The sequence below is a fragment of the Triticum urartu genome, chromosome 3, assembly GCF_003073215.2.
Source record: "Triticum urartu cultivar G1812 chromosome 3, Tu2.1, whole genome shotgun sequence".
Taxonomy (NCBI): Eukaryota; Viridiplantae; Streptophyta; class Magnoliopsida; order Poales; family Poaceae; genus Triticum; species Triticum urartu.
In genome coordinates this window covers 716,975,340-716,992,825 of record NC_053024.1, presented here as the reverse complement: position 1 = coordinate 716,992,825, position 17,486 = coordinate 716,975,340, and the positions used below count along the sequence as shown (strand labels likewise).

The 17,486-nt window shown below is 46.0% G+C and overlaps 2 protein-coding genes across 8 annotated transcripts; one reads left to right on the top strand and one right to left on the bottom strand.

Moving 5' to 3' along the window:
• Positions 1 to 4,889: 4,889 nt before the first annotated feature.
• Positions 4,890 to 6,869, bottom strand: LOC125546152 (EP1-like glycoprotein 2). Its single transcript, XM_048710316.1, has one exon. The coding sequence runs from the start codon at positions 6,583 to 6,585 to the stop codon at positions 5,167 to 5,169; it is 1,419 nt and encodes a 472-aa protein (XP_048566273.1). The 5' UTR covers positions 6,586 to 6,869; the 3' UTR covers positions 4,890 to 5,166.
• Positions 6,870 to 8,773: 1,904 nt separating this feature from the next.
• On the top strand, positions 8,774 to 12,165 carry LOC125546153. Of its 7 annotated transcripts, none has more exons than XR_007300464.1 (4): positions 8,774 to 9,336; positions 9,570 to 9,993; positions 11,275 to 11,357; positions 11,770 to 12,165. XR_007300464.1 is itself a non-coding variant. In XM_048710317.1 (4 exons), the coding sequence occupies exons 1-4, from the start codon at positions 9,287 to 9,289 to the stop codon at positions 11,824 to 11,826; spliced, it is 324 nt and encodes a 107-aa protein (XP_048566274.1). In that variant the 5' UTR covers positions 8,774 to 9,286; the 3' UTR covers positions 11,827 to 12,165. The 7 variants fall into 7 exon arrangements, 1 of the variants encoding a protein (XP_048566274.1); XR_007300463.1 differs by lacking the exon at positions 11,770 to 12,165 and having other exon boundaries at positions 9,570 to 9,719; positions 9,927 to 9,993; positions 11,275 to 11,721; XM_048710317.1 differs by lacking the exon at positions 11,275 to 11,357 and having other exon boundaries at positions 9,570 to 9,719; positions 9,927 to 9,993.
• The last annotated feature ends 5,321 nt before the right edge of the window (positions 12,166 to 17,486 follow it).

Sequence of the window (17,486 nt, the reverse complement as noted above, 5' to 3'; positions counted from 1 at the left end):
GTCCAGTAAAGGCCTCAAACGATTAACAAGACATTTAGAGATGACCTTGTAAGTAACATTACATAGACTGATTGGCCTGTAGTGGGTTAGGCTGGTGGGATTAGGAATTTTCGGTATGAGCACAATAGAAGTAGAGTTTTAGCCCTTCCGGAAATATTCCTGTCGTGAAGAAATCCTTTACTGCCGCAACCACACTATCTTTCAAGGTACTCCAGTTACGTTGATAAAAACGCGCCAGAAATCCATCAGGGCTAGAGGCCTTCAATGGCCCTATCCGAAACAAAGCAGCAGCAATTTCCTTCTCCCCAAACGGCGCACATAACCTCTCCTTATCCTCCAATGAGATTTTTGTTTCTAGCAGTTCCAAGACTTCAGCAGCATCAAGGTTATTATCTGCCGAAAAGATGCCCTTGAAATATTCCGTAGCCAAGCTTGTCATCTCATTAAAATCAGTGTGAACATTGCCAATGTTGTCCGTGATACTTCTGATCTTATTTTTCCTCGCCCTCCATACAGCTTTACTTTGGAAAAAAATTGTATTCCTATCACCTTCTTTTAGCCATGAAAATTTGGACCTTTGTTACCATATCATTTCTTCCTGGTAGATGAGCTCATTCATTTTATCTGTGATTATTCTGATTTCCTGTCTGCCCGCATTCATGTTCATCAGCTCCTCAAGCTGTGATCGAGATTTAGCCAACTCTCTCGCTACATTACCAAACTTCCTACTGCTCTAAGAACCCAGTGTTGCCATCGTTTTTTGTAGAGCTTCCTGTAGCTTGCCAAGATTATCGACGGAGCCCACCGAGTCCCAGGCTTCTCTTATCACAGTCGGCAAAGCTGCATTCCGTTCCCAAAACACTTCATACCTCCTAGTCTTCGGCTTCACATGCCCTTGTTCCTGCTCCCCTCTCAGTACCAATGCTGCATGGTCAGAACAGGGGGACACCACATGTGTCACAGATGAGACCGGAAACAAATTTCGCCAAGTGTTAGTTGCTGTAGCACTGTCCAACTGAACCTGAACATTGTTACCGCGCCACTGCGTTTATTGTCGTACGTGAATGGGATCCCTGAGAACCCCAAGTCCACCAATCCGCAAACCTCTAGGGTGTCTCTGAATGCAATCATTTGAGGTTCCGGTCTTGGCATGGCAGAAAAGTGCTCAAAATCCCACAAGGCTTCGTTGAAATCCCCTACCACCAACCACGGTCTGTCACAAACATTCTTAAGATTCTTGAGATTTGTCCACATCGCGTGTCTATGTTCAACCCGTGGTTCTCCATATACGCACGTAAGTCTTCATTGCTCAGCATCTGAATTAATCCGGACCAAGGCATCAATGAACCGACCATCTTTATCCAGAATATCAACCACACATGCCTCATATACCAAAACAAAGCTAGACCACCACCGAGTCCATTACCATCCACCCCTTCAAAACCCTTCAGCCCAAGTCTACCTCGAATCCTCTTCATCTTTTCAGTTTTTCTGTCTGGTCTCACAAAGAAACACAAAAGTGGGGGAATGCGACTGAGAGACCGTCGCGATTTTGCGAACTGTTCGGGAATTCCCCCTCCCCGGCAGTTCCAACTGATAAGATTCATTGGGATTGGCGGTCCTCCACCCAATCTCAATCTCGATGAAACAGAAACCCTTGATGCCGGCAAGCCGTGGAGGGAAGAAAAATCTGCTGTCGCCAAAGCCGACGGGGGGACAGAAGACGACGTCCACGATCAGTTCGTCAGGACGGATGGAGTACCACACCAACGGACGACCAAATCAACGCCAAACGTACACAAACTAGATCACGAAATCCACACACAGGACATCAAAACTCCCTGCAAGACATGTTCCTCCGGCCGTGGACGATGGAACAGACAAAAGCAATCTACTCCTGAAAACCTTGGTGTACAGCCACCACGGACAACAGTGCGGAGATAGGGAGACCAGCCACGGCACCGCGGTGCCGTCCTGGGATTGAAAACGCTGGCACCCACGCGCGGCGGCCGGCGGCGTACCAGCCAAACCCTAGTTCGCCTTAAAAAAGATGTGTTACTTTTTTGAAAAGTCAAACTTTTAAGTTTGATAAAAGCTACATATATATATATTAAAATATGTAATATCATATTGGTATTTTTAAATTCATCATGAAATGAATCTCCATACTTTTTTGTTTCATATTCTAGTAAAGTCAATATTTTTGCTCTAAACTTGGTCAAAGTTAAAGAAATTTGATTTTCTACAAAACTAATAACCCTTATATTTTGGAATAGATGGAATACTTAGGTTAGCGGGTGGGGAGATGATAGTATGTTTTATTTTTTTTTATAATGCGGTGACTTGACATGTCATTCGTAGTGTGATTCTGTCTTATCCGTTAATCAACCTATATTTATGTGGAAAAAAATTATGTGTTAGTGGTTGCATGTACTACTATATTGGTGCTACAATATCACATGGTGACACTTACTTTTTCCACTTGGTGGGAGGATGTGTGGAATTGATATATTTTTATAGGTCGATTGTTGCTGATTGATTTGAAAAATCGTTTGCCCTGTCTAAATCTAAACAAAATTCAAAATTAAAATAACTCAATTGAATGGAAGAGTTTCAAAATTAGGAAACATGATGAAGTAAAAGAATTGAATGGGAAAGCTTGAGAAAGTGTTTGACCCGGTCAAAATCAGTTGACCTAGTTCTAAACCAAATATGTTAATTAATTGTGAGGTCCTAACAATTAGGAAGCATGGTGTATAGTATAAAAGAATTGAATGAGAGGGTTTTGAGAAATTGTTGACCTGTTCAAAATCAAATGACCCAATTCTAATTGAACCTCAATTGAATGTGGGCTCTTTAAAACTAGGGACCTTAATGTTATAGAAGATGTATATGTGTATTTTTTGCAAATATTGAAACTTTAAATCTGAGGAGCTCAAGCTTTATTAGAGCATCTCTAGTAGATCCCGTATATCGCCGACCCGCAAAACTTGTTTACAGTTCGCAGAAAAATGGTTTTGTTGGCCGACGCGGGTGCCAGCCCGCATATCAAATGTGGTTTTATCTGAATTGGACACATATGCACATATTCAGAATTACTATTTCGCAATATAAGAAAAAATGTCAATGTTACAATACAACAATCACCCAAATTATAATAATTATTCAAATCGTTGCGTTAACCAACTATGCATACCGCTCGGCACAAGCACAAGTACAAGTACAAGAACTCACCGGCTGCTCGAGGCGGTGGCTCTACGACGGTGGATCCCGAGGCGGCGACGGCGGCTAAGGGCGGCTCGGATGGCAGATCCGGTGAGCCGGTGAAGCGGCTCGGATGGCGGATCCGGGGAGCCACTGAAGCGGCTCGGTGGAAGAGGGTAGGGGCGCCCCCTCCCTCCCCTCTGGCGCGATTCCGCCCGCATATTTGGCCGGAATCGCCGGCGGCGGACGGGCGGAACCAATGGCGGGCGGCGGTGGAAGGGGGTGGGGAAAGGGCACGGGCTGAAATGCCCCTCCCGCCAACTGCTTTTTTGGGATACGGGGCACCGTCGAGGCGAGACGGAAACCTGCGTTTTCGCAGGTTGGGGATGGGATTTTACCGCGCCCCTCAAATTTTTTTACGGATTGGACGCGTTTGCTGGGTCTGGTCGGGCAGCATTTTATGCGCGGACGCTTATTTTGACGGTTATTTTGTGGGTCGGGGTCTTATACGGGTCTGCTAGAGATGCTCTTAGGCACTTTCGCTATCAGACCTCAAGATAACAGGAGAATTCACTATGTGATGCATCAAGAAACGTGTAGAAAGCATGTCAAACGGACATTTGAAATTCTGCAAGCTCGCGTTCCCATTGTTCGTGGCTTTGCAAGATTCTGACACCAAAACGATTTGTGGCTCATCATTGACCGCGTGTGTGCTCCCATTATGTGATCACAGAGGACGACTGGGAACAACAACAAGATTTTCGCTATGAGAACGAGGGGAACAAAGTTTATGTGCCAGTTGTTGTGCCATAGAGGGGTGAACGTGGATTTCAGAAATTTCTTGAGATGCATCGGTAAATCAAAAATCATGCGGGGCATGAACAACACATGTGGTCCCTTTTAGTCAATACACTTATTTATATATTTATTTGTTTGATTGACTTAGACCATTTATTATGTTTATACTTTGAATATTTTGACAGTTTTCTTTTTGCAGTTTTCTGGCAGTTTTTCCCGTAAAAACTTGTCACCTCTGTACATAAACTTTTCGTTTCTGGTCTGAAATGAAAAGACGGTGCTCCTATCGGTTCCTCAGAAAAAAATAGACCATTTGTTATGTTTTAATTTGAATTTGAATATTGAACAACTTCATAAATTGTGGTTTTGAAATGATGAATTATGTGTGTCAGAAACAACATTATTTGAATTATTATGTTGATATAAAATAGAGATGCATATGCCATCTGTATGTTAGCTTAAAGATGAATAGAAGAAAAGCAGTTTTAGAGGAGGGCGTATCGGGGACACTAAATTATAAGGACACCCTATATCCAAAAATTTTCAGGAAATTTTTTCAATTTATTCATCTTCGATACAGCGAACACAAGAAATAACAATACATCCACATTTGTAGACCATCTAGCAACAACTACAAGCATTGAAGTGAGCCGAACGCGCGCTGCCATTATCACCCCTCCCTCGCCAGAGTCAGGCATGGCATTGAAGTGAGCCGAACGCGCGCTGCCATTATCACCCCTCCCTCGCCAGAGTCAGGCATAACTTGTTGTAGTAGACAGTCTGGATCGCCGTACTAAAGCCCCATGGGACCAATGCATCAGAACTACATCTCTCGCCGATGAAAAGAAACTTAGATCGAAGGGATCCAACTTCAAGACACATGAACAAAGACGAACAAAAATTGGATACATCAAAGACAACCACTTTTCGAATCGTGCGAGATCCGCCGGAGACACACTGCATAATACATTTTAGGGGAGCCTTTTACATGACTTATCGAAGATGCTCTTAACGTAGAAAGAATGGAGAAAAGATTCATGTCATTCTCACGTCCGACATTAATTAAACGGATTTTGTACAAATAACCGAGAACTTTATTGGTAACAAACTTTTTCGTGAACCTTGCCGTGATGCATGTATGTGTAGTGCTGAGGAGAGCCATCATCAGATCCTGGCTGACTTGGCCTGCACCTTGATACGCATGGTGGAGTTGTAGTGCACCACCTCCGGCCGCACTGTCTGCAGCGAGAACACCTCCGACTGCAGGTAGCAGAACCCGTCGCCGGCGTCGCGGCCGTAGTAGAACTGCGCCGCCGCGCACGCGCAGTCGTCCAGGCACGCCTTCTTGCACGCCTCCTCGCTCACCCTCTCCATGGCGCGCATGCTCGTGGCGTGGTCGTTGAAGTAGCCCGTGCCCGGCAGCGACACCAGCCGGTGCTGCGCGCGCCGCCCCCGCGACGATGAGTCGCAGGACGTCGCCGGTGGATTCGTCGGGACGCAGCCGCGGTTGGGCCTCCGGAAGTCCACCGCGCGGAAGTTGGCCGCGTCGGGGCAGCTGCACTGCGTGTCGTCCGTGCACACGCCGTACGCGCCGCAGACGGTTGGGTACGCGCAGCCGCCGTCCGGGAAGAGGCGCAGCACGTCGAACACCGGCGCCCAGCCCGAGCCGGAGCGCCACTCGTAGAGCCGGAGGTGGCCATCGTGCTCCAGCCGCATGTACTGCACCGTGCCGGCCACGACGGTGGGCAGCTGGATGGTCGCCAGCGACGGCGCTCCGGGCCGCGCGGAGACCGTGAGGCTGCCGTTTGTGTACGTCGCGTGGGCGCCGGCAGCGGTCTCGCCGAAGCCGAGGTGGTAGTAGCGCTGCGGCGGCGTGGCGTTGACGTATGCGCTCAGGGCGTCGTCCTCGACGGCGAGGTAGAACCTGCCGTCGCGCCAGTCAGCAGCCGACGTATTGGCGGTGAGCCGCGCACCGTGCCCGAGTGACTGCCCGACGAGTAGCGCGTCTGTGGGGTGGTCGAACGACTGCCACACCGTGGCGTTGCGCCCGTCGAGCAGCACGAGGTTGCCGTCGCTTCCGATGGTCACCCCGGCGACGGACCGGCCCTTGGTGCCGGCGGACCACACCGCCGAGCCGTTGGCCGACCTGAGCACGAGGTCGCCCTCAGGCGTGAGCTCCGCTGCGGCACCCTCGCCCAAGGGGCTGCCACGGTTGGCCGACCAGACGACCTGCGGGACGCCGGTCGTGGTGGACGTGATGAGCGCGCCGCTGTTGGAGTACACGACGGCGACGCCGAGGAGGAAGTCGGCGCACGGGGCCGCGCCGTGGCCGGTGCAGAAGAAGCCGAAGGCGTAGGAGGGGCCGTAGCCGGCCGGGTTGAGCCGCAGCAGGGCCACGCGCGCCACGGAGCCGTCGGTGTAGACCACGTGGTGCGGCAGGCCGGCGTCCGTGTTGGCCCAGGTCGTGGGCGCCCTCGCCGCCGGGTAGTCAAACCGCTGCGGCGGCTGCGCTCGAACCCCGCTGCCGACGAGAAGGACGCCGATAAGCGCGACGACGCCGACGATCGTAGCACGGTGCATCATCGTCGTGGGCTGTGTGTGACTTGATCGTGATGTGATGAGATAGTGGATCGAGCACTGTGGTGCAAGAACGATCGATGGAGCGTGGTTTTTTATACTATAAGCGATCGGTGGATCGGTGGATCGCGGCGACCTGGACGCGGATCGGGATCGGTATGGAAAGGAAGCACGTGGAATTCCGGCGTGGAAGTCGTCGTCGCGGCCGGGATGGCGCCGCCGCGTGCCGTTGGTTCACGACCCGTCAGCGCGCGCGTATGTACGTACACGCAACGTGGCGGCGCCGACGGACTGTGCCGGTGGCCAGCTCACTGCCCGCCGTATGCATGTGCAGGATGGAGGCCCTCGTAGTGATTTTGTAGTCTGTGTCCAAATTTGACTATGTATTTAACTAATATATACATAAAGTATATGCTACACAAAGTATATTGTTGGATTTGTATTTGAAAAAAGTTTTCTATGATATAGTTTTCGTAATATATACTTTATATTTATTAGTTAAATTACTGATCAAACTTTGGCTCAAAATGAAAGGGGCCTTATAAACTAGGCCGGAGGGAGTACTGTTCTTCGCTGAGCACAGTGAACACGTTGACTCATTGGGGTGCATGTTTATCCAGGCACTTATCGTGTGGAAAAAAAGATCCCACGAAGCAAACACTCTCTCCTCCAACGACCGGCGCTGCTTCATGTGCCTGTTATAGCTCTTTTCGCAAACGGGTGCCTAAAACGCACCACACCTCCGCTGCGAGCTGGGCCGGCCCATATATCTCCTACCTTTTCTGTTAAAACGTTCAAAAAAGATGCACCGCCGCAGTTCAAACTCGCGATCACTTTCTTCGACGCCAATGACAGTAACCATTATGCCATCAAACAACTATTGCTTTCTAACTTGTTTTTTATTGTTGGTTTTGGTCCCGGTTCGTTGGTCATTTCCAAGGCGGTTTTATTTTTTAAATTTTTTCTTCTTTTCTTTTTGTTATTTTATTTATTTTTCAAATTCGTTTTTCCCAAAATAATATTTTCCCCATCTTTTTGCATTTGTAGAAAAAATCTGTGAACATTTTAAAATTTCTGATTTTTTTCCAAAATTGATGAATTTTTTACTAATTTGATGAACTGCTTTCCAAAATTGATGATTTTTTTAATTTGATAAACATTTTTTAATAATTTGATGAACTTTTGTTCAAATGCAATGTTTTTTTATTTTTGATGAACTTTTATCAAATTCTATGAACTATTTTTCAAGTTTGATGAACTTTTTTCAAATTTGATGATCTTCTTTTCAAATTCAATGACATTTCTTCATATCTGATGAACTTTTTTATAATTTCGTGAACATTTTTTGAAAATTTCATACACATTTCAAAATCTTGATATCTTTTTCATTTTTTCATTTTTTTTGTAAGTCAACTATGTCCAGTAAGTAGCAGGCAGACGATCAAACACCGAAATGACGTAAGGGAACGCAGCCCCATTCTATATATTTCAACGTTCCGAATGAGTGAAATATATTTTCAGAAGTAAGTGGAATAACCTTTTTGAATTTAGTCAAACCAATTTTTTGAAATGAGTGAAATTTGTTTTTCATGCATGTGAAACATATTTCAGTGTGAAATATGTGAAACTTATTATTCCAAAAATGTGAAACTAGTTACTTACACAATGTGAAGCTAATTATTTCAAATTAGTTTTAAAATGACAGTGTTTTGAAATAAAAATCAAGGCCATGACACCGCGGGCCAGGATGCGATTTCGTCATGTGAAAACGAGTGAAATTGTTTTGTTAAAGGATAGTTTTTGAAATATATGAAATTGGTATTTTTCAAATATATAAAACATAATCTAGTCTGCAACGCGTGCGTCTGCATCCAGTACAACTCAAAGACGATGTACTAGACATCCGTCACTGGGAGTATCTCGCCATGATGACTTAATCAGAGATATAATAATATCAATCCATGAAGCGTGTATATCATATCTCTACTACTATTAAACAAGCAAACATATTCATCGCTAAGTGCACCCACACTAATCTACACAGAACAGTACGGACCAATTGCAGCCTCAGATCAAGATCATTTAATTTAATCTAACGATTAAGATTACACTAAGCCTCACCCCAAACTGCGTTTAGCGATTTTCCTGGGCGGACGAAAACTCTGCCGCCCGCATTGGTTCAGCCATACGAGGAAAAAAAGGCAAGATATGATACAGGAGAAACAACACGATCGGGGAGGCGGCGCATCTTCGGGGAGGATAAGAGGACAGGGGAGGAGAAGTAAGGCCTGGTGGCTGCTAAGGAGGTGCTCGCCGGCGAGCGGGCTCCGGCGGCCGCCTAGCGCGCGGAGTTGGATCGGGGCGCATCCCCGCAGCCGTGGTTGTACTCGCTACGCCGCCTGCCCAAAAGAACCGGTGCTCCCCGCCGCCTGCCTCTCTTACCCACGTGAAGCTACCACTCCCTTCCTCCTCCGCCAGCCCCAAGAGTGCCCACCCCGTTGCCCGGTCGGCTGCACCAGCGCCCTGCCGGTGGCGCTTGTCGGCCCTCCCCGCCGGCCCCGCGCCGTACCCGTCGTCTCCTCAATCTGTTGTCAGGGGACATGCCAGCGCCCTCCCAGTGGCCCTCGCCGACCCTCCCCGCCGTCCCCGTGTCGTATCCGTCATCTCCCCAATCCGCAGCTAGAGGACACGCCAAGAAGCTTCAGTCATGAGGCCGTCGCGCCGGAGGTCTTCCATCTCAGATTTGTTTTCTTTACGGTATTTCCTCAGTGATGTGATGCTTCAACTTCTCTTCCGGTGCTTCTCAAATTGATGTAACCAAGAGTATGTCGTGGATCACCATTTTAGATTCTGAAATTTATTGTCATCTACCCGTCGTTCTGAACTTCATTTGTCATTTTTCAGCGATGCACATCTTTACTGTCAAGTTTATAGTCATCAAGCAGTCCTAAATTTTAAGTTTATATCAACATTTATATTCTTGATTACAGGGTGTTGTCAAGAATTTCATCATGGCCACTGCTTTCCCACCGAGGTATTTGCCGCATGCAGCCATGCACAAGTGTCGTCACTTGCATCTCCTCTGTGCGTTCCCGTCATTCCATGCCGCACGAGGCTGCAGTCACCACACCCTTGAGTAGGTAATTCATCAATTGATAGTTTTTGTCCCTGCCGTGACTTGCATCTTTCTACCTTGCTTCAAATTTAATTTGATTGAATGTCAAATAAATATCAACTTTATCTCTGATTGATTCATGGAAGTGCAAGCTGAATTATATTCAGGATATTCTGATTATTACTTCCAAGTTATATTCTAACACAATGTCTTTGGTTTAACAACTTGCAAGTGTTTCTTGTACTGATGTTAACCTCATAAAAAAGACTCCCAGGTGGACATCTGCTATAAATAATCAGGTACTGCTTTCCATTATCAAATTCAAATGCTCAGTGAAACTATCCAATGGATGGACTGGTTGTTTAACACTGAATCATCAACACTTTATTCTCATCTTATCTCCTCTTCCATTCACTGAAACATCTGCAGTGCACGCTTGTTACTTCTTTGACTGCTTGAACATAAATATTGAGAAAACTCAATTTTCTATGGGCATGAATAATCTTTCGATTCATACATAAAATCAAAATGTGGTTCCAGTTCCAGGAGGTATGGCATGATTTCTTTGCTGGCGTGTGTGTGTGTTGCTTGTTTGTCTGTTGCCGGCTGGATTGCACAGCGGCGATGCCGGGAGCCGGGGGTCATTGGAAAAGTGAGATGCCGACGTCACTCAAAACGATCCTTGCATGGTATTGATAGAATCATCCACAAATTATTTGATGGCATTGACCCTTGCTTGGCACGTGCTTGGCAATGACTGAATCCTACATTGGCGAGCTTGTATCCCGACCAACCTCTTTGTCTTCATTTTTTAGAAGCTAACTCACTTGGTTTGTGCGCTCCAATTTGCATATAGAGAGGTTCAGATGTGTGGCCAGCTAGGCACTGCCTATTTCTCTAAACCTGAAAATTCAAAAATCACTTTAGTTTTCACTAACACAGCTAGGGCCAACACCTGCTATCAAAAGAGCCTCAACAGTGGACGGGGTGGCGGAGTAGTCACGTACCAACAATACAGTAACTGCTAGCTATACTTCTGGAGCAAATTCTTTGTCGTAGTCATCAGGCCGCAGATGGCGTTGCCGGGATACACGCCCACCAAGGTCTCCGGCCATATAGGCCCATGAGGGATCCGGGGTGTTGCTCTATGCAGCATCATGACCACAATGGTGACTTTGTTTTGAAAATACTATTTGAATGGCATCACAACATTGAGTACACATTTTTTTTCAACAGTTGCTTTATTTTTATACCATGTGAATCTCCCTGGGTTAGAGCTTGAGACGTGCGTTACACACGGTTAATTTTTCACGATTTATTGTTGTTGCTATTTCCCACGAGGTACTTGATAAAAAGTGTTCGGCGTGTGGTGCTCTTCAATGACTTGTTCTCTTTTGAAGAGCAAGCAGTAGAGCATGAGAGTGCCGTGATCCTCCAAATTCCTGCTCGCTTCTATACCCGTATATCTGTTATTTTTGACTGATTTTATTCCCTTGAATGCTACATAAGAGGTGTCTTTGCAGAGCTTAAGAACAATTTATTTGGTTGGAGCTAACTAATACTGTATTGCAAAGGGCCAGACAGCCAACCAACTACAAATGGACTGCCCGAATTTATCCATGTGTTGGAATAGATGATATTTGATGATTTGAACCTTGCAACGGTAGGGTTTCCACATGTATCTACCTCAATTTATTTGATGATACTTGTTGAAAGATATTTCTAATACTTTAGTGCATGTGATATATTATTTTAGATAGTAGTACTACTTTAATGTGGTGTGTTACATTTTAGCTGGCAAATGGGTTAAATTCATCTACGCATCAGGTCATCAGCACTCAGTATCTCTGTGTTCTTGACATACAAAAACTATACGTGTGTGAACTCTTGAAGTAAAATACCATATTGTCTGCTTGATTGTTATTGTAGTTAACAAAATGTTTAAAAATTTAGCAAAAACATACAACATCCAATAATATAGTACTTATTAGCATCTATGGTGATTATCAACATTTATATTTGTAAGACATGTGTTGCACATGCATGTTTATACTGTTTTAAGTTTTCAACTGCAGGGGTGTGAGACTTTAGCATGCTCTGTACATAAGCAGGGAGTTCAGGGGCAGAACTGAAGGTGGACTCGGGTGCAGTTATCCACTCCTACTTGCTTTCACTAGAACAACATATTACACTGTGAAAGCAAGATCATGCACTGGCATCGGTTTTATTACTTCACAGATGTGGGTCATCGGCCATGACAAAATATGGGATAACAAATATTACGGATACAAGATGGCAACATAAACTTCGCAATTTTAAGATTTGTGATCTCGTAGATTTTTGCCATGCGGAGGACAAATGATTCTGGCTATATGCACTGGAGTTTAATCCATGTATGTGAACTAATTAGATATCGATCTATGTAAATTTGGAGAATCATATGTGTTTGAGATGATTTGAGAGTGCCCTTACCGGCCGTGTAGGTCCATGGTAATTCGATTGTTCTGATTTGTGTTCCATTTTTACTTAACGGAGATGTATTTTCACTATTAAGTGTAATAATTAATAACTATTGGATGTGTTCCGCAACGCGATACACGATGAGTGGGATTTTCCTTGGCATGAGCGGAGATGCCTTCGAATTACTAAGTTTTATTTGGTTGTCTGTTTCATGTGTTAGTTCTGTATTGTACCAATGTTCATTCAAATGAAAATGCAAGGTACTACAATGATGAATGTATGATATTTCCATAAAATTAATAAAATATAGGACATTGAGGTTTAGAGGTCTGCTGGAGTTAAACAAATTGTAAGTGAGGATTTTTATAGGTGAGTCCCTATGCGTTGATTGATGGGAAATGTTTTAGGGGACCTATGAGAGTTTCTCTGACTCCGGTTCATGACTCCTTGGAAATCCTCCCAACCATTCTTGTTTACACTAAAAAACATATTTTGTTACCCTTTTAATTATTATTTTTAAAAATTTCTTTAGTGAATTCAACTTTATCATATAACCGAGTTTTGCTTTGAGCACGCATGACGGCCACACGACAAGAGCTGGGAAGAAGGCAGAGTTCATAAAGTACATGTTCGACCGTGACAACCCCAAGCATGTGTCCGCGTACTTGATGATGAGGTGACCAGGTGAATACGACTCATGAGAGTGCGAGCTTTGAAAGAGAATAAGTAGAACACATATTAGTCGCGAGGGAACGCAAGAATTTTGTTTCTCCTGTTGCAACGCACGAACACATTTACTTGATTAAACATAAATAAAATTAATAAAACTTTTTTTATATTTGAGAGCCGTGCGTTGCACGTGCATGCTTACTAGTAGAAGTAAACAGAATAAGCACTAGCTTGTAGTCTACGGAGTCCTCCAAGTGAACTATAATCAGTAGGACAAACAGAGGGGAACTTCGGGTGGAGCCATTGCCCAACGTCGATGAACCGAGCCCTCATCTACCCTGGAAGGTGCACATCGAAAACATGCCACTCCTCTCCAAATCCGGAGGGGACCCCTGCCCCTCGCCTTGGCTCGAAAGGCGCTGGACCGCCGGAAGATGAAATTGCCCTCCCTAGAGCAAGGAGAGGGCATGATTCTGAGCACCAAGGGAGATACTCAGCTCGACACACCGCTGCACGAAGGATACCAGATGCAAGTCCACACCGCAGCCCACTGATACAAGCACGAAGAGGAAAAACTGCACAAGGGAGCTATCACTGAACAAACCAACAGCAAGGAGAAAATGGAGCATCCATAACTGGAATCAGAACAACCCGCAGAATCAGCTCCGTGGCCTTGCAACCGCATCTGGTTGCTGCCAACACAAAGGAGAGGATCCCTATCCCCTCCCTGCCCAAGGCAAAGATGTTGAGCAAGTAAGCACAGATCGGCCAACGACCATCGAGAGGACAACGGACCAACACTAATTCAGAGACAAAAGCACCATGCTCCAAATCCCTTGCCGAAGACACAGCAACCCAGCCACCATCGCCCAGCACCATAGCATTCTCCCACCTTGCCCAAGCCGGCACCTTCAAGAAGAAGGCGACGCACACCGCGCCGTTGTCGACCTGTCTCAGCAAGACATGGGATTTCTCCTGGGCATGGAGCGGGAGGGAGAGGGCACGAACCTCGACGACGCCTCCGAGGAAGGGAACGACACCGGCCGATGTCGCCGCCGTCGTGGCTAGAGCACACCAGCCAAGGATTTCTCCCGGTTCGGTCCGCACCTCCAGGCAGCCCGACAACGGATCCGGCGGCCAGAGGCCACCGATGACCAGATTCGGCGGGGCCAAGTGCTGCGTGGGGGAGGGAGACTGCCTTCAGATCCAGCCGCGAGCGAGGGGGGCGCAACACCCGCTGCAGCCGGCGACAGCTCCCGCCGTCCCTCGCCACCCTCGCGGCCGAGGAAACGAAGGGGCACCACCTGCGACGCCGCTTGCAGAAGAGACAGCGCCGCCTCGGCGTCCGGAGCCCTCCAGGCGGGAGCAGCAGATCCTCGCCGCCGCCGTCCTTGACGACCCCGCGGACGGCGCCGGAGGTCTCCTCGGGCGGCGGCGAGGGGGGAGGGGGGAGGCGGGAGGGAAGGTTCGGCGGCTAGGGTTGGTCGCCACCCGAGTCGCCCCAAGCGGAGCGACGCGGGGGCCGGGCCATCAATTATGGTATCCATTTCAAACTTACTCGGCATGGCAGATCCAAAGCAACCGAAGGCCACTTTATTAGACATCGCAGTCATCAGGACTTAGATCAACGTTATATAATGCCAATGCATCAAGCAACAGACGTGGTGAATATGTAGCCGATATTTTAATATAAAAGCATCAACAAATTCTAAAGCAAATTGTGTATCTTCATGGTCACCAGGAGTAGTTCTAGAGATATAATAATGTCAATGCATCAAGCACAAACATGATGAGTATGTAACCTACCATATAAAACCATCCAGAAATTTTCCAGTAAATTGCGCATCATGTCCAACAATTTCCCCCAAGGGGATAAAAACTAGACTCATGCGCCTCAATCAGATCATAACTCATAGTGAACACAAAGTTATTACGAGCTCAAAATTCTAACCAGGCAATTATTAGTTACCCAAAGACAAGGACTCTGCCTTCTCGACGATTGCTTCTTCTTTCTTCACCCACTCGGCGGCCGTGGAGGAAGTAGCCTCCTGCCCAACCACCACGTCCTTCTCATCGGCAGCGGTGGCGGCAGACACGACAAGTGCTTCTTCCATCTTGGTCTCATCAGTGTCCGGGGAGAGAGCGGATTCCTCTCCCTTGTTCTTGCTTGCATCGGCGGTGGCAGCAGCGATGGCGGCTTCGGCTTGGTCGGAGACGGTCTGCTCAGCCTGGAGCACGGGGGCGTAGTAGTCGGCGTGGGCGTCCATGCACTTCTTGAGGTCGGTGATAGCTTGGGAGCAGCGGTCGACCATGTCGGAGCCCGCCTTCTCCGGCGCCTGCACGCACTCCATCCACGACACGAACGCCTCCTTGCAGCCTCCGGCTTCCATGTACAGGCACAACCCGCACTCCCCTTCTTCCTCCCCATCCGCCGGCTCTGCCTCTGTGTCGACTACTGCTTCCACCGCCGCAGCCTCCGGGAGCGCCTCCTCTCGGCTGCCTCCGGCGCGGGACGACTCCTCAACGACGATGTGGGGCGCCACGGAGGGGTCGATTTCGGACGCTGCCGACGACATTGCAAACTTCTCGCGCGAGTTTTGGATTCGATGGGGAAAAATAAGTGTTAGCGAGTCTGGCGGGCGGCGTGCTCTGGTTTTTGTGGAGGAAGAAGAAGTGTTCGTGACGGTGACGGTGCCGCCGCCGCTTGGTGAGAAGAATTGTCCTAGGACTCGGAGACGGGGTCTTTAGTGGGCCGGAGACTTTGTAGCTGGCCTCTCAGAGTTTGTTAAGGCCCCGCCAATAAGTCTTGGCTCGTTTAAGTCCGGCCTAATCTTTTTCCTATAATAACAAAGCAAGGGACAGTCTATTTGACATTAATTTAACAACATTCAAATTTCGTAGCAAATGAAAATGACACCTGTATGTCCCAAAAAACCCTCCCACCAGCCACTTTATTTTCTGTATTTCGGCAAAAACGGGTCGGGCAAAAGCCTGACCCGGTTTACAAAAAATACACTCTAAATACATATATAAACCATCGTGAAATCTAGGGGAACTTACACTGGAATCATGGCTCATATAAAAAGTCAGGGAATTACATAGCCAAAAAACTTTACAATTAGACAGTAACTTGCATAAATACACTGAAACTACAGGATGAATTACACAGTAATTATATAGTGAATTACACTGAAGCTACGAGAAGAATTACACAGTAACTCTAATATAATTACTGAAACTATAGGTTACACAGTAATTCTACAATGAGTTGCACTGAAACTACGGGATGAATTTCACAGTAATTCTGTATTGAATTATACTGAAACAAGAAGAAGAATTACACAATGATCCTATGTTAAATTACACTGAAAACTATGGGCAAATTACATAGTGAATACCTGATTCCAACATGCTATAACCAACGACAGGAATAGCACATCCAGTTGCTGAAGGAAAATAACCTACAAAAAGAAAAGAATAAACACAAGAAGATAAACAATCAATTCAAAAAGGAAAAGCAGAGGACAAAGGATATATGCAAATAAATTAAAACAAAAAATACCATGAGATGAATCTGCTCTTGCTGAGAACATATCCTTTGAAGTACCAGCTTCAGCATTAGCTTCACCGAAGATAGACAAGGAATGAATTGTGTCTTGATTTGACACACTCTACCAAAACAAAGGGGACAAAACAATTACATGAAAAAAATTAACACTGGAACTATCCAGAACCATAAAAAAGATGACTAAAAAAGAAAAAGAACCTGATCCGCTTTATGAGCTGTAGAAGTACTAGAGATTAACACTGGATTGTGAATACCACCATCAGTAACATCACGAGTAGCATTAGGGGTAGCCTAGCCTACATTTGGAATCTCTACATGTACTTCACTGGATGGAATATCCTCAATGCTTGCACATTTCTTATCAGGAATAACGGTCTGAATAGAAACGGACTTATTGCATGCACAACATCTCGAAACAAAGCAACAAAAATGAGATAAAGTAAACAAAGACACAAAAACTAAACTAATAAAAGTCAAAATGAATACATAAAATGAGAAAGCAAAAATACAAGGGAAAAAATGCAACTAACCAAAAGAGAATTTATTCTGTGAAGTATCCTCGCTGACAGAAACTTTTGTTGCAGGAGCAGTGTTTTCGTGCAAAGGCCACCGGGACAAACATTCCAACACCTCAATAATAAGAGACTCTGACCAATCAACAAATATCTTGGGTTTACTTTGTTCCTATCCTCAACAAGCTCAAGAAGTTCCTGAGCAGTCTGAAAAAAATAAACAACCGAGAAATGAGACAAGTAATAAAAAATGCAAAAAAGCCAAAGTAAACACTGATTACTACATATATGAAAACACTACAGATGGAAATATACACATATCAAGTACCTTGGAGCCAAACCGAGGGCCAAAAGAATTCAGAACAGTCACTGCAGACAAGGCATTGCGAGGAGGAAAATCAACATCCTTACTTGTTGTAGATTTATCAACACGCTCCTGCAAAAATAGAAACAAGTTTACACACACCAGAAGAAAATTAAAAACATAACCAAAAGCAATAAAGAAAATGAACAATACTACCTGCAAATGAACTATAGGACAAAAAGCCTTCAGTGGCCTCTTCCCATAAGAGCGGCTATTGTT

Excerpts from the sequence above, each read along its gene's own strand:
- LOC125546153 (XM_048710317.1), top strand. The coding sequence starts at position 9,287 with ATGAGGCCGTCGCGCCGGAGGTCTTCCATCTCAGATTTGTTTTCTTTA. Across the intron at positions 9,337-9,569 it reads TCAGATTTGTTTTCTTTACG|GGTGTTGTCAAGAATTTCAT; the intron begins GTATTTCCTCAG and ends TCTTGATTACAG. Across the intron at positions 9,720-9,926 it reads GTCACCACACCCTTGAGTAG|TGTTTCTTGTACTGATGTTA; the intron begins GTAATTCATCAA and ends ACAACTTGCAAG.
- LOC125546152 (XM_048710316.1), bottom strand. The coding sequence starts at position 6,585 with ATGATGCACCGTGCTACGATCGTCGGCGTCGTCGCGCTTATCGGCGTC.